The sequence below is a fragment of the Populus euphratica genome, unplaced genomic scaffold (assembly GCF_000495115.2).
Source record: "Populus euphratica unplaced genomic scaffold, PopEup_1.0 scaffold93.1, whole genome shotgun sequence".
In the NCBI taxonomy this organism is placed as follows: Eukaryota; Viridiplantae; Streptophyta; class Magnoliopsida; order Malpighiales; family Salicaceae; genus Populus; species Populus euphratica.
This window is the reverse complement of record NW_011499873.1, coordinates 725,162-740,591: the sequence shown is the minus strand read 5'-3', so window position 1 is coordinate 740,591 and position 15,430 is coordinate 725,162. Positions and strand designations below refer to the sequence as shown.

Sequence of the window (15,430 nt, the reverse complement as noted above, 5' to 3'; positions counted from 1 at the left end):
TTTCCCTACTTTTGCTTATTACCCGCATCAGTTAGTCACTGTTATGTTGTTCTATCCATTCTGGATTTCCCTTATGCTCCCTGCAAGCTCTCTCTATTAAGACTTGATTTTTGAGATCTCCAAAGTCATCCATATACACATAAGGTCAAAACCTGGAAATTCCTTTGGAGATCTTCAGTCAACCTAAATCCCTGATTTAAGTTCTCTCTCTCTCGCTCTGTTATTTTTTGTTGTTGTTGATTCGTTATTGCTGATCAGCATCTAATTTAACAGGTTGATATACTACTATGCTCTGATTGCTTCCATGAGGGGAGATTCGTGACTGGTCATTCAAGTTTAGATTTTATTAAGGTAGATTCAACAAAAGATTATGGTGATATAGACGGAGAAAATTGGAGTGACCAGGAAACATTACTACTCCTTGAGGCAATGGAGATTTACAATGAGAATTGGAATGAAATTGCAGAACATGTTGGAACCAAGTCAAAAGCACAATGCATCCTTCACTTTCTGCGTCTGCCTGTAGAGGATGGCCTGTTGGAAAATATTGAAGTTCCAAGAATGTCCAAGCCACCCAGTCCATCTAGTAGAGATGATAGCAGAAGACCACACCCAAGCTCAAATGGTGACCTGTCAGCTGTTTCATTTGCTTATGATCTTATCACTTCAAAATAATGGTGATGTATCTCTAATATTCTGTGGCTGCATTTCTCTTTGTTTCTGTAGGATCCTGCCTCCAAAGTGCTGATGCTGAAAATAGGCTACCTTTTGCAAATTCTGGCAATCCAGTTATGGCATTGGTAGGTCACTATCTTTATTTGTGCAGTTTATATGTTCACACGAAAGTCTATGAAGTATAAAAAATTCAATTTGGCTATCAATGCATTCATGCTAAAATGATCTGCTAATTTTATATATTTTCTCACATTTTTTGGGGTTTTCAGTATTAACCCTGGAGGTCTTAAATAATTAACTTTGCTGTATGCTCATTGTGGATGTTTGTTCTTTGTGTTTTCCACATTCTTTATTTATCATGTGGGTGGTTGGACAATGAAAAAAAATCAAAAGCTAGACCTCCTGAATATTTGGAAAAAATAACCTAGGAACAAGGCGGATCAGATCTCACTACCTCTTCAGTTTCAGGATATATTCAGAGGATAGCTTATAGCTTCATTCTCTTTCATCATAAAGCTCCTGTGACTATTTGACTCCTATTTTGAATGGTAAAAGATATCAGTATTTAGTAGCAAACATAAAAGCTAAAATCAAGTCTATGAACTGTTCCGGAGTGCCACCTTTTTCCAAACTGATTTTTGCATCCACTGTTCTTTTTATGCTTTTGAAATCTAAGAGCATTCTGGCTTGTAAAGTAACTAGGAATTTGCTGCAATTACTTCAAGTTGAGTCATAAATCTATCCGTAAATTATATATACAATCGAACTTATTTGGCCTTCCTCTTGCCCTCGGTTTCTTGAAAAAACTACTGTTTGATTTTACAGCAATATTTGTTACTCATCATGCTTGAGTTCTAATTCAACGCAATGGTGTATTTAGAAACCACACTTCCAGCGTCTATTTAGATGTTTGATGCGACATCCTTTCTGCTTCTGTTAGGTTCATTTATATCGAATGGCTCTTACATATGAATCCTTAATTAACAAGTATCTAACACCACCCATTTTAATGATCAATTCTTTTCTGTCCTTAATTGTCATACAAAAATCCACGTGTCCATTTGTTTCTAACCCGCTAGCCCCCTGCTTTAGCCTCAATTTATTTGGTACCAACTCTGCCAGCTTTGACTTTTCTTTCCCATCTAATAAAAGAGAAGATGCAGGAGATATGAGGTATTGGCAGTGTTGTGCAGTATATCCAGTGGCATTTCCTTATGTTTCGTGGTGTTTGGGTTTGTTAAAAGTGAAATCTTGGAGTTTGGGGTTACAAAACTAGGGTCCACAATTTGTTGGTTGAATTGGGGTTGGATTGGTTGGATTGATCGATTGATGTTTGTGAGCAAAATGTTTAATCTGCTTGAATTAATTGGACCAAGTTGCAGGTTTTTCTGGCAGCAATTACTTTTAAAGGGTTGAACAAATTAGTTTGGTGGTTAAAGGGTTGAACAAATTAATTTGGTGGAAAGAAGAGCGGAGAATGGAGGTATATTTAGGAATATAGGTTTATTGTTGGTAAATTATGCTTGAAGTTATCTGTGAATGGTGGAATTACACAGCAGAAATGAACATCTTTCAAAAGTTTTCTTGCTTGGATATTTTGTGGATCCATCTAACCAATGGAAAATTTTGTAGGTTGCTTTTCTGGCCTCTGCTGTTGGACCAAGAGTTGCTGCAGCCTGTGCTCATGCATCTTTGGCAGCATTGTCTGAGGATAACAGGTAGGTGTATGTTCATCTTAGAATACTTTGAAGGTTTACGGGGTGTGTGTATACATGTGATTTCTTGGGAATTTGTCAATTTGATTCACAGAGGATAAATCTCTTTCTGCTGTTCTTCTCCTTCTAGTATTAGCAACTTTTGAGTAGCTATGCTTTGAACCTAATAAAAGTTCTTTGGTATCGTCAGCATGGCTTCTGTTCCCCTGGTGAAAATAATATGCAGTGGAGGGTTTTCTTTTTTCTTTTTAGCTTATACATAAATTATGCTTGCATGTTTTCTATCCTTGTTGAATTCAATTAATTTCCCCCCCTTATGAAGGATGGATTCAGAGAGATTACATGGTCGAGAAGGTGGTTTTCATGGAGAAGTTGCAAATTCAATTCAACAAAAAGGTGGCCATAAGTTGCTTTCAGTGTTTTAATTATATTTCTCTTCCTCGCTCTGTTTTCCCTCTCCTTCATCTAACATTAGCAAAATCTCTCCATGGATCTTTCTTCAGAAGATGGCCAGCATGGTTCATGGGGTCAAAATGGGGCTGAGGTTGCTCCTTTGTCTTCTGAAAAAGTTGAAGCAGCTGCCAAAGCTGGCCTAGCTGCTGCAGCAACAAAGGCTAAACTGTTTGCTGATCATGAAGAGCGGGAAATTCAGAGACTATCTGCCAATATCATTAATCATCAGGTAGAGCCGCTGCCAATGTTACTTTCTTCTTGACTTTCATTTTCCTATTTACTTGTTTCTAAGTGTGCGTTTGGGAACACGGTTGAAAATGCATTTCCTGTTTCCCAAAAATTTGATTTTTTTTCTATGTTTTTTGACCGTTTTGATGTGTAGATGTTAAAAATAATTTTTAAAACATAAAAAAAATTATTTTAATGTATTTTCAAGTGAAAAACACTTTGAAAAACAACCGCTACCACACTCACAAACATCCCTATATATGTATATTTATACCTTTGCTAGTGTTTTCAAGTGCAAGAGGGCACTAATGAACCTTCTGGGGACATCCTTAAACATGCTGTTCTTTTGGTGGTTGGACATATTTTCTCAAGCCACCTAATTACGCTTTTATCACTTGTATTTAACTAGCATATTTATATTGAAACTGAAATTTGTTAGGCTTCACCATATGTAATAATTTGTGATTAAAAATTAAGAAGTTTTTGAAATGGTTACAGTTGAAGAGACTGGAGCTTAAGCTGAAGCAGTTTGCTGAAGTGGAAACATTTCTAATGAGAGAGTGCGAGCAAGTGGAGAAGACAAGGCAACGGTTTGCTGCTGAGCGGGTCCGCATGCTATCTACCCGGATAGGACCTGCAGGAGTCACTTCACAAGTGAACCCAGCTGGTGTTGCTCCTTCGATGGTTAACAATAATGTGGGCAACAATAGGCAGCAGGTGATGCCTTCCTCCTCTTCACAACCAAGCATTTCAGGATATGGCAACAGTAATCCAACCCATCCGCACAACAATCAACAAGTCCATCCTCACGTGTCATATTTGCAACGGGGACATCCTCAGCCAATGTTTCCATTAGGGCCGAGGCTGCCCATGGCAGCTATACAGCCATCCTCGTCAGCTCCATCGAATGTCATGTACAATGGCCCTGGAAATTCACAGCCTAACCTCAATCAAATGCCGAGATCTGTGTCGGGCCCTAGTTCTGGCTTAGGTTGAAACGGAGAAAGTGATGTGGAGTTTTATGGTTAGTTCCACTGGTTACTTGCTCACAATCTGTGCTGCAGCTGGGGTCAAAGATGAAAAAGGATGGAGCCAAGAACGTTTCATCTGTCTTGCGCTGTAGTTTTGATCTGAATATAAATTATTCTGTGCAGTTTGTAGGCTTGTAACAGATTAAGTTGATGTAGCCTTTGTATCGAATTATGAGCGTTGTCCATTAACTTAGGAAAAATTATTTTCAGAGCAAATAATCTTTAATATAAAATGTGTCGTGAAAATGGCATCAGACGACTATATTATATGGTTCTTTTCTTTTGCAGATTAGTAATTAAATCCTTCTCTATTTTCTCTTTGGCCAATTTGTTACTTCTTCCAGAGGTGAGCTAATGATTCCTTATGCAATTCCTGCGTCTCCCTCGCCATTATTTCTTTTCTTCGCATTAATTATTAATTAATAAAACCTGAAAGAGGTGTTGCTTCTTACTTGGCACATTTGGTTTATTTAAGATCAGGTTTAATGATTTGTGTTTTTAAGGTTAGATTTAATTATTTGTTTTTTATGCAGTTGTTTGAGTGATATAGGTTTAGTGGGTTAAGTAAGTTGATTTAAATGTTTTTTTTTTTTTTTTATTAATTTTATTTGTTAATATTGAATTATTAAAAATTAAATTTCATGATTTGTTTATGTTTGTTTTCTATAAGGATATTCTGGTCTTATGACATGGGTTATATATTTTACGAGTTAATCTGGATGAACTTGAGTTGTTTTATTGTGTTTTTTTTTAGTTTTTTTCTCCAATTGTATCTTTCAACAATGAGTCAATTAAAAATTAAACTTCATAATTTGTTTTGATTTGTATTTTATGGGTTATCCTAGTCTCTAACTCTAGTAATATATTTGATAAATTAACCCAAGTTGAATTAGATTATTTTTTTAGTTTATTTTTTTTGAGATTGTCTCGATCTTATAATTTGAGTTATAAATTTGGTGAGTTAACCTGAGTTGACTTGGGTTGTTTTATTCGTGTCTTTTTTTTAATTTTATTTTTCAATATTATTTTAATTAAAAATTAGGCTATGTACTTTGTTTTATTTACCTTTTATAGAATTATCATATTCTCATGAATCAGGTTGTAGATTTATCATGTTAACTTAAGTTATTTTTGTGTTTTTTTTTTATCAATTTCATTATTCAATATTGAGTTTATTAAAAATTAAAATTCATAATTTATTTTGAATTGTTTTTATATTGTGCTATTATGATCTCATAGTCTGAGTTATAAATTTGACAAATTAATTCAGATCACTTTAATATGTCGTTTTAATATGTTGTTGGCTCAATATTTTAAAAAATATCATCTTGAATTTTTTAAATTAAATTATATTTTTACTTAAATATTTTTTTTAGATTAAAAAAAATTCAATCTCATTCAATTCACAGACGAGAAATAAACTCCATTCCATATATCGATTCCATGTGCCTGTGACCATAAATAAAAGGAAAGGAAACTGAAAGGAAAAAATAACAAAGCGTGAGGGTAGCGAGTACTTTAACTACATAGGTATAAAACGTGGATTGACAACCTGAAGTCCTGAACATCTCATGGAAATTATACAGTAATTTCCTTTTTCTGTAAAGGAGTCTTGCAGTGGTGGTCTTTGGAAAAGTAAAGCGATAAGTGAGCTGGAAAGGCTAGTGGCGTGAGTGATAAAAGCCTGCCTACAAGGCATGATATACGTGGATATGGAACAGGGAACCCAGTAACCCTTAGCTGCTCTAATAACCAAGCTCAATCTCATAATTCACTGATGAAAATGATGATGGCTACCGGTGCACTTGATTTGTCCCTCTACTATGGCAGTGGGACATCAGCTAAATCCTCTCTGTAAGGTACCCGACCCAATGCCATTTCCTGGTTAGATTTTCCTTGCCCATTTTCCTTGTTAGCCTCAAGATTTGGATCATTCTTCACTGGGTCAATGTATGTCACAGCAGTGTCTTTTCTAAAGGTTAGGTAGATGATAGCAAGAATATATATTGCCATCAAAGGAAAGACTATGATCCCGATAATCACATTTCCAACTTTGGGCAGATTGTTATGAGTCAGCCAGCCCACGAATTCTGTGCTCAGATAATACACATTGATTCCAATGATCATCAATCCCAGAGTCCACGAGATGACAATTATCTGCAGAAATGTAAATGAGCGGTGTATCAGGCGCTGCGGTAGCAAATTCCACTACAAATGACCACACGAGGAGACATTTCGACATGATTTCAATTGAAGGAAATCAGAAGAGCTTATATAAAAAATGATAAAAAAAAAACTTTAAAAATACAGCTTACATAAATTGAGTTCTTGTGCGGTCCCATCTTGGGGTTACTGCTGCTGAATTTAAGAAGTGGGATAAGTGCAAATGGGAGCTCAAATGACAATATCATCTGAACAAGTAAAAAAAATAAATTATAGATAATAGTAACAATTTGTTTGACTATGAAATTAACATGACTTGTGGAAACATAATTTTCATTTTCTCTACCGATGCAATGATGATTAATCGGCTTGCCCCGGATGATCCACCTATAATTGAGACAAAGAGACTGGGTAAAATGGCAATGCATCTAGTCATTAGGTTCCTAAGCCATTTTCTCATCTTCAAATCCAAGAAACCCTGAGAGATTTAGATACCGAAAAAATAAACCTGCAAGTTTTGAAATATTCACAAGTATGAATCATACACTAAGATGGTAATATTATGAACCTGCATGATGTATTGTCCAGCGTAAGTGCCTGTTATTGTAGAGCTTTGTCCCGAGGCTAATAACGCAATGGCATAAATGGTCGAACTTGACTTTCCCAGCACATTCTGCAATTGTTGATCCCTCAGATCTTACGATTAATATTAATTCCGTGTGCGTACGTAGATATACTTAACTATAACCATCTGTACCTTGAGTAAGAAAGAAGCACCCTTGAGGGTGAGATCACCGCACTGATCAGCATTTTCAGGCGAGAGATTCTTGGCCAAGCAAACAGTACCCGATACAGAGACAATCGATACATTGATTAAAAATGCTACAAATAGTGCAAATCCGCTTTCTATCAGGAAATATCGACATGCATCCTGTACATAGAAAAAACAAAATAGAATAACGAGCATCACATTTTATTACACTTCACCAAACATATCATCATGAGTTAAAACATAAAATTTAATCATCTGTTTTTAGTGCCGGCTCACATTGATGCCACGAACGGAATTGGGCACTTTCCTAGAAAGCACAAGAGCAGAATGAAGAAAGAGGTTGTGCCTATTGAGGGAAAAAAATGGATGTTAGTGATGTAACTATCAAGATTAGGCACTTGAACAATTGCAGAATGGCAGCACAGCCCCGTGATTATAATAAAACTTCTATTTATAGAAGGTGGAATCGCACGGCATGACAAGGGCACCGAGTAGAGCAATGGCATCGCCAGTGGCTCCTTGGCCTGACAGTTTAGGGATAAACATGCCTTTAAGCACACCAGATGCTGGAGGCTTTACATAACTAAGTTCACCAAAGAAACATGCTGCCATTGTAAACACCAGCACTGATATCAGCAGCTCCAGTTTCCTGATCTGGCCAGTAGACAAAACCCATGAAAGAGTTGAGATTTAAGAAAACATGGCGTGGTAATCTGGACGTAGGAATAACTAACAAGTTTCTTTATTGAAATGAATAAAAAAAGATTTCGGGGCGGCTTCTAGTTTAATATTCAGGATTGAGAAACGACAACAGCGTACAAAATGTCGACACTATTTTTATGTTTTTTGTTCTTTTGATCATACTGAAGGCCGACACTAGTGGACTTTGTGTAGCGTAGCAGGTACGGTATTATTGACTGGAAATGAAAATTGATTTTTAAGAAAAACATGTTTTCCAACTCTCTATTTTTTTATAGAATAAAAAAACATTAAAAGTTATTTTATGAAAGTAAACACTCTTTTCTAATTATTTTGAAACGGTCGACGCAATGAAAAATAAAAAATAAAATTGGCATCATAGAACAATTCACACCCGTGTATCAACAAGATTCATAACGATTGAATGGATTAAGCAATTTTATTCATGAGAGAACGTCAGTTGAGAAATAGCTGGTGACGATGACTATCAGTTTAAGAAACGAGGCACTGGTCCTCGTCTCTTTCGACAAGGAAAATCAGAGGTCATATTTATTGCTGCAATCACATTCATAAACAATTCCTCTTACTTAAGATTATCCCACTTATTTGTCAAATTTACACCATCATGTAAAAGCTGGTGAATCATGGCATCAACAGTAATGGAAATACTCTCTGAAATTAAGAAAGTCAAGAAGCATGGATTTTACATATTCAAGTAGTTTTTTTAGAAGAAAATATACGAGAGAGATTTATTTATTTATTTTTTCATTCAGTGAATAATTTCTAGAATAATTACCCCATATTTTTGGAGACCAAGAAGCAGGAGAGTGCTAAGACCAGTCATGAGAACTCCTGCCCATATGGGGATGTGGAATAGTATGTTTAACGCAAAGGCTGTTCCAATGACTGTCCGAACATATATACATTCGGGGAAAAAAAAAAAGGTTAGTTAGTGCGCTGTATAAATTGTGATAACCTGTTAGAAATTTAAACTTCTACCCTGGAAATCTTTAATGGTAGTCGAATTTATACATGCCTTCAGGTATATCAGCAGCTATGACAGCTACCTCTGCTAGCAACCACAGGCTCCATCTCACGTACTTTGGATATTCAGCCTTGCACAACTCAGCTAGGTGTCTGCCTGAAAACCCAACGCCGCAGCACAAAAATAAATGCTAGTACTGGTAGTAAATTATAGAATCTAATGCATCATTAGTTTAACTATATGAAATTTTGCTTAGAAACAAACTATAGCTGGTTGCTTTCACTTCAGTAATTAATTAAATTACGTACCGGTGCTCACACCAAGATTTGCAGCAAGGGATTGGATTATGAGAGCGAAGATCAAACCAATAAGGATCACCCATAACAGCTGAAAATATATATCAGATATGATCACCTTTTATTAGTCCACATTTTTGTGTGCTAATTCTCTCAACCAATGAAGCGTTCCCTCTTATTCTTTTCTTTTTACCTCGTATCCATGGTTGGCTCCTGCTTGCAAATCTGTTTCCACTGCAAGTAGTTCGCATGAGACCGTTAGTATATTAACGAGACGCACAAAGCTCTGCAGAGGAGGAATTGAAGACGGGGGGGTAGGGGCTTACAGTTTCCAGGATCAAGATAAGCTAATGAAACAAGAAAACCGGGTCCGACGTAGGGTAGGAACTTTCTCCATCCGGGTTTCTATATATAATATTCGTCAAAACAGTAGATTAAAAGAAACACAGTGATTTTCCTTCCAAGTTTACCAAAATATATGAAAGTAAGTGGAAAAGAAGCCCGAAAATGAGAGAATGATACTGACCTGTTGGTCATAATCATCAATGCAAGGTGGGGACTGGCCAACCAAGTTAAGAGCTGCTATACGATTGCTGTTTCCCCGTGATTCTGGAGCAATCTCACACGCTTGCAGTTCCTGCTGTGAGCTTGCCATCTCTCCTTTTCACTTTCTTACCTCTCAGAGAGAAGGGTTTTTTTTTGGGTTTGGATATATGATCATAAAATCAATTCTCTTACACCAGCCAGTGTCTTCACAATTTAACTTAAATCTTCAATGAACTGCTCTCTTATTTATAGTGCAGATCAAGGGGTGGAACCGATTTGACATTTTTTTATGAAGGTAACTTGTTAAAATACCGAGTTTCTACCAAAATGAATAGCAACCCTTGTTTGGAACTCCAAACCAATAAGATGCTGGCACCGCATGCCATTTTGTCACAAGTCAGACCCCAAGTTAAACCAAAGGGACATGTTCAAATTGTGGGAAGTATTCTTATGTAAATCCGAAAGCATCTTCTTTATTTAAGAAAGACAACCTTTTTTTCATTTTTTTCCAGGAAAGGAAAAGAGGGACGTGACTGCCTTCTAACCTCTTTAAAAATAAATATTTTTTAGTTATTTTTCTTTAATTTATAAACTTTATTTTTTGTTTATTTAGAAACCCTAATGCTAGTGGGATGCTATATTAATTTTATGATTATTTATTAAGATATATTTTTTAAAAAATTAAATATTATGTCAAGATGAATATAAATATGGTTATTTAGTTTATTTTTTAACGACCTTTTTTATTTTAATAAATTAAGATAGAGATTGTTTTTTTTTTCTCTCTCATACATATATAGATTTTTTTTCTCAAGCTCTTTTTCATTCAATTCATTTCCGATTTTTCTTTCAATCCTATTGATTGTTGCGTTGCATGGATTGGCACTAATGCATGAGCTTTTTTTTTTTTTTTTTCCTATCTAGTTTAAGAATCCTAATATTTGATAAATTCTATAAATTTTTTTTAGGATTTTTTTTTCTTTTTGAAAAATAGAGTTTAGGCCTGTAACTAGTGTTTATTTTTTAGCAAGGCTTTGGTATTTAGATAAATTAATAAAGAGATTGTTCTCTTTCTTTGTTTCTTTTAATTTTTTTTGAAAAATTATGTACAAAGTCTAAGATTTTTCTCAATTCATTTCTTTTCAACTCTTTCATGCCTTCCGAAACTAGATTAATTAGGATTGAAAGGAAAAACAGGAAAGGGTTTACTGAAAAAGAGCCGGGAGAAATTAATGGAAAACAGGAAGAACATTTTCTGGGAAAATTGCAAGGAATTCTGTGTATTTTAAATGAGATTATGCAGGTTGAAACAGGAAAGGGTTTACTGAAAAAGAACCCGGAGAAATTAATGGAAAACAGGAAGAACATTTTCTGGGAAAATTGCAAGGAATTCTGTGTATTTTAAATGAGATTATGCAGGTTGAAACAGGAAAGGGTTTACTGAAAAAGAACCCGGAGAAATTAATGGAAAACAGGAAGAACATTTTCTGGGAAAATTGCAAGGAATTCTGTATATTTTAAATGAGATTATGCAGGTTGAAACAGGAAAGGGTTTACTGAAAAAGAACCCGGAGAAATTAATGGAAAACAGGAAGAACATTTTCTGGGAAAATTGCAAGGAATTCTGTATATTTTAAATGAGATTATGCAGGCTGAATTACACTTTTTTAAATCTTAACAGAATGTCCTCTGCAACTGAACACGAACATGGTCTCTATCAAGTTTTAGCTAAACGTTTGCAATCTGAGATAAGTTTTTATAAAATTTAGAGATTCCAAGGGAGTCCCTTATAATAATGCAATGACGCCTCCAGAGAATCCATAGACGAGCTATCTCACTTGAACTGTTAGATATGGGAGAAGATCTTATTCTGAGGTCAAATCAAGGAAACCTCAATATTGTACGGAGATAAAAGAAAACTAAAACTTACACTTCCATATCTGATCGCGACCCGAAACTACTTGACTGTTCAAGGCAATGATAATGGCCTCGATCCATTTTTACCGAAATAAAATTCAACATTACAACTTCAAGAGCATTCCATAAAGTTTACAGGTGAGGAGCCCTGCTATTTTTGGACCCAAAAAGGGGTGCGATGAAGTATTAGTAAGACTTGTAACTTCAACTAAACAAGAAGGCTTCATATAACACATCATTTTTAACCCCGATTTTACGAGTTGTGCTTGTCATGCATTAACGAAGGAACCTGGATTTCTAGCTCTGAACACCCCCTATTCTGGCAGAGGGATATCAGCTAAATCCTCTCTATATGGCGCACGATCCACCATCTCCGGGCCCTCGGTAGATTTAGCTAGTCCGTTCTCCATGTTAGTTTTGTTCTGGGGGTCATTCTTATTTGGCTCCATAAAAGTCACCACAGTGTCCTTTCTGAAGGTTAAATAGATTACTGTAAGGATATAGACTGCCATTAGAGGAAATACTATTATTCCAATGAAAACGTTCGCTACTTTAGGTAGATTGCTGTCAATTAGCCAGCCCACAAAGCCTGTGCTTAGATAATAAATGTTGATGCCAATAATTCCCAGACCCAAAATCCATGATAACGCTATAATCTGCGTTCACAACAAGGTAAATGATTAGTATATAAATATTAAGAAGTTGTTGAATCTTAATTTATGTAAAAAAGAAATTTAATTTATTTAGCAGGTCGGTTTAAACTGTAGTTCTAGGTAATTAAGAAGTTACAATAAATTAAATAAAGTACAACTTGCACTAAAAAAGGAAAAGAAAATAACTTACATAGATTGAGTTCTTGTGTGGCCCCATCTTGGTGGTGCTGCTACTGAATTTAAGAAGTGGGATAAGAGCGAAAGGCAGTTCAAAAGAAAGAATCATCTGCAGAGCCAAATGAAATATTGTGACAATTAATTACACTTGAAAATGGATATAAATAAATACAAAACTAGATTAGTTTGACGTAATCAGTTTTTCTAACCGATGCAATGATGATTAGTCGACCCGCGCCTGACGATCCATCGATAATGGAGACAATAAGACTAGGTGTAATGGCAATGCATCTAGTCACTAGGTTCCTAATCCATTTTCTCATCCTAAGTTCCAAGAAACCCTGAAAATTACACCAGCGGAAAGTAATTTATTTACCATCTAAAGAAATTCTGAATAGTCAAACTCAAATGCTTGGGTTTTAGTTATTTATTTATTTATTTTGTCGACAGAGACCTCCATGATGTATTGTCCTGCGTAAGTGCCTGTGATAGTGGAGCTCTGCCCTGAAGCTAATACAGCAATCGCATAAATTTTTGAGCTTGATTTTCCCAGCACATTCTGTGAAACCAAACCAGAATCAAAATAAGAGTTATTTGTAAGAACTTAACACTTGAACATGAGTATCGGTAACCATTATTTTTATGCGATTTTAACCTGAAGAAGGAAGGAAGCAGAGTTAAGGGTGAGATCTCCACATCGATCTGCATTTTCAGATGATAGATTTTGAGCTGAGCAAACAGTCCCAGATACGGAGATGACTGCGAGATTGATTAAAAATGCTACAAACAGCGCGAGCCCACTCTCTATCAGGAAATAGCGACAAGCATCCTGTAAATGACGGAGCAAAATATTTAGTCGAAATGTATAATAAAAATAGTAAGGGTAAACTGAACGAAATTAAAAATGTGATATTTGAATTTACTAATTATATGTTCACAGGTCGATCTCAGGTGAACAAACCTGAGCCGCCCTTAACAGATATCTCTGCAAGATAATACTGTTTCGCTGTTTGGCTTACGTTAATGCCACGGACAGAGTTTGGTGTTTTCCTAGACAGAACAAGGGCAGAGTGGAGAAAGAGATTGTGCCTGTTAGAGAAAACAGACAAGCGAGTGATTTAGCATTAAAATAGAGCCATTAGTTGAAAAACTTGGACTTTATATTTTAATAATGCAGTCATATTTGAGGATCGAATTTACGGCATGACAAGGGCACCGAGTAGGGCAATGGCATCGCCAGTGGATCCTTGGCCTGACAGCTTGGGGATAAACATGCCCTTAAGCACATCAGTTGCAGGAGGCTTTACATGTCTCATTTCTCCAAAGAAACACGCTGCCATAACAAACACGAGCAGTGCTATTAACAGCTCTAGCTTCCTCACCTGGACAAAAAGTAATTTTTTCTTGAGAAAGAAAATCTCAGAAGAGAGTAGAAATGCAATTTGATTTTCTTCTTCAAGACCTGTAAGAACTTTTCATCTATTGATTAATCTTTTGGAGCCAATGATAACAAGAAGCTTTGCAGATAAACTTGTTTTACCTGTAGTTGTGTTGTAATAATAAACTATAAACCATTTTTGTTTTGGATAGAAAAGAACAAAGCTTGAGCTGGAATAGTTGACTGGCAAAATAATAATTAAAGCACTAAAAATAGGAAAGGCACCCGTATAACCATTAACATTTTTTACTTTACATTCGTGTATTGAAACCACAAATGCATATACGGCCAAGAACTTATGAAGACTCAAGACTTGACATGCCAAGAAAAAAGGCTAGAAATAAAACCACCACTATAGTTTGTATATATTTGTTATTAATGATATGACTTACACCATATTTCTGCAGGCCGAGGAGTAGCAGAGTGCTACAACCAGTGCATAGAACTCCAGACCATACTGGGATATTAAACAATATGTTTAGGGCAAAAGCTGTCCCAATCACTGTAAAGAAAATAAGAAATTCTACGTTAGAAATCTATTAGCTTTTCTCTAATTACTGATCAGTTGCAATTCAACTTGTTTGTTTTAACAGTCTAAAAGTGGAGAATAAAACCAAAACTGATATGCATATGTGTCTCAAAATATGATTCAACAACATCTAATGACATATATTAGTATCCAAGATTAATTTAAAATGATAGAGTTAGAAAATTATGCCTTCGGGGATATCGGCAGCCATGACAGCTATCTCTGCTAGCAACCACAGGCAATACTTGACATGTCGTGGGTACTCAGCTCTGCATAGCTCCGACAGGTGCTTTCCTAAAATTCCCACGCCGGATTAATTTGATAATCATCACTAGTTGAAAGAATGATAAATCCTTAATTAAGCTATTTAAGAGTACAGTGGAATTAATACCAAGTTAGAACACGTACGGTTAGGGATATAACATGTTCTTTCTCTCCTAATTTCTTTGAGATAATCAAATGTTTTAATGTCTTACCGGTGCTGACACCAAGGTTTGCAGCTAGTGATTGGATTGTAAGAGCAAAGATCAATCCAGCAAGCACTACCCATAGCAGCTGAAGATAGCAAATGATACCATCACCACTGGCCGGTTAGTGAATTTATCCATGCATGCATGCTGATTTTCTCATTGCCAAAGAAAATTATGCTACGTTTTCTTCTTCTTACTTTTTTCTTTTTTTATGTTTGTCTCTCTTAATTACCTCATATCTGTGACTAGCTCCTGCTTGCAGATCAGTCTCCACTGTTTACATGCCACCATAAAACTACGTATAAATAATGCAGCCCCAAATACAGTACATAACCGATGACACAGAATATGAGTAGAGGTGCACTTACAATTTCCAGGGTCAAGATAAGCCAATGAAACGAGGAAACCAGGTCCTACATATGATAGAAACTTCCTCCATCCAGATTTCTAGTCATTAAAAAAGATTTAGATATATTGTTAATAAAATAAGCTTAACAAATTTAATTAGAAATCAGTTTAAACATCTTTTTTCTAAACACAAATATGACCTGGTGACTTGGGTCTTTAAGTTCATTATCAATACAAGGTCGAGGATGCCCCTCCACATCAAAAGCTGCTGTTTGTTTGCTTGAACCATCCCATGATGCTGGCAAAGTATCATTTTGCTGCTGAATGCCTGCCAT

The 15,430-nt window shown here is 35.8% G+C and overlaps 3 protein-coding genes across 5 annotated transcripts in view; 1 reads left to right on the top strand and 2 right to left on the bottom strand.

Moving 5' to 3' along the window:
* Positions 1-4,422, top strand: part of LOC105127770 (SWI/SNF complex subunit SWI3C-like) — a 6,591-nt gene extending 2,169 nt beyond the window's left edge. The window contains exons 4-9 of one of the 3 annotated variants that reach the window (XM_011029185.1): positions 274-625; positions 727-800; positions 2,308-2,393; positions 2,713-2,786; positions 2,897-3,072; positions 3,552-4,422. In XM_011029185.1, coding sequence (XP_011027487.1) covers positions 274-625; positions 727-800; positions 2,308-2,393; positions 2,713-2,786; positions 2,897-3,072; positions 3,552-4,067 — 1,278 coding nt within the window. In that variant the 3' untranslated portion in view covers positions 4,068-4,422. Of the gene's footprint in view, positions 1-273; positions 626-726; positions 801-2,307; positions 2,394-2,712; positions 2,787-2,893; positions 3,073-3,551 lie in introns of all 3 variants that reach the window. The other 2 variants (XM_011029186.1, XM_011029184.1) reach the window with 2 other exon arrangements.
* A 1,181-nt stretch (positions 4,423-5,603) lies between these two features.
* Positions 5,604-9,871, bottom strand: LOC105127769 (metal transporter Nramp5-like). The gene is made up of 13 exons (XM_011029182.1): positions 9,544-9,871; positions 9,344-9,422; positions 9,211-9,251; positions 9,030-9,108; positions 8,773-8,877; positions 8,533-8,642; positions 7,510-7,691; positions 7,314-7,383; positions 7,023-7,196; positions 6,834-6,938; positions 6,612-6,743; positions 6,418-6,513; positions 5,604-6,259 (listed from the first exon to the last, which is right to left on the bottom strand). Exons 1-13 carry the CDS (start codon positions 9,670-9,672, stop codon positions 5,924-5,926), a joined length of 1,638 nt encoding a protein of 545 aa, XP_011027484.1. The 5' UTR covers positions 9,673-9,871; the 3' UTR covers positions 5,604-5,923.
* Positions 9,872-11,504: 1,633 nt separating this feature from the next.
* Positions 11,505-15,430, bottom strand: LOC105127916 (metal transporter Nramp5-like). The gene is made up of 13 exons (XM_011029396.1): positions 15,296-15,430; positions 15,116-15,194; positions 14,980-15,020; positions 14,754-14,832; positions 14,467-14,571; positions 14,141-14,250; positions 13,511-13,692; positions 13,330-13,399; positions 12,966-13,139; positions 12,765-12,869; positions 12,520-12,651; positions 12,324-12,419; positions 11,505-12,136 (listed from the first exon to the last, which is right to left on the bottom strand). The coding sequence occupies exons 1-13, from the start codon at positions 15,428-15,430 to the stop codon at positions 11,795-11,797; spliced, it is 1,650 nt and encodes a 549-aa protein (XP_011027698.1). The 3' UTR covers positions 11,505-11,794.

Excerpts from the sequence above, each read along its gene's own strand:
- LOC105127769 (XM_011029182.1), bottom strand. The coding sequence starts at position 9,672 with ATGGCAAGCTCACAGCAGGAACTGCAAGCGTGTGAGATTGCTCCAGAA. Across the intron at positions 9,252-9,343 it reads TTATCTTGATCCTGGAAACT|TGGAAACAGATTTGCAAGCA; the intron begins GTAAGCCCCTAC and ends AACTACTTGCAG. Across the intron at positions 6,514-6,611 it reads GATTAATCATCATTGCATCG|ATGATATTGTCATTTGAGCT; the intron begins GTAGAGAAAATG and ends TTACTTGTTCAG.
- LOC105127916 (XM_011029396.1), bottom strand. The coding sequence starts at position 15,430 with ATGGCAGGCATTCAGCAGCAAAATGATACTTTGCCAGCATCATGGGAT. Across the intron at positions 14,251-14,466 it reads GGCTGCCGATATCCCCGAAG|TGATTGGGACAGCTTTTGCC; the intron begins GCATAATTTTCT and ends TTTTCTTTACAG. Across the intron at positions 13,400-13,510 it reads CTCGGTGCCCTTGTCATGCC|GCACAATCTCTTTCTCCACT; the intron begins GTAAATTCGATC and ends TTTCTCTAACAG.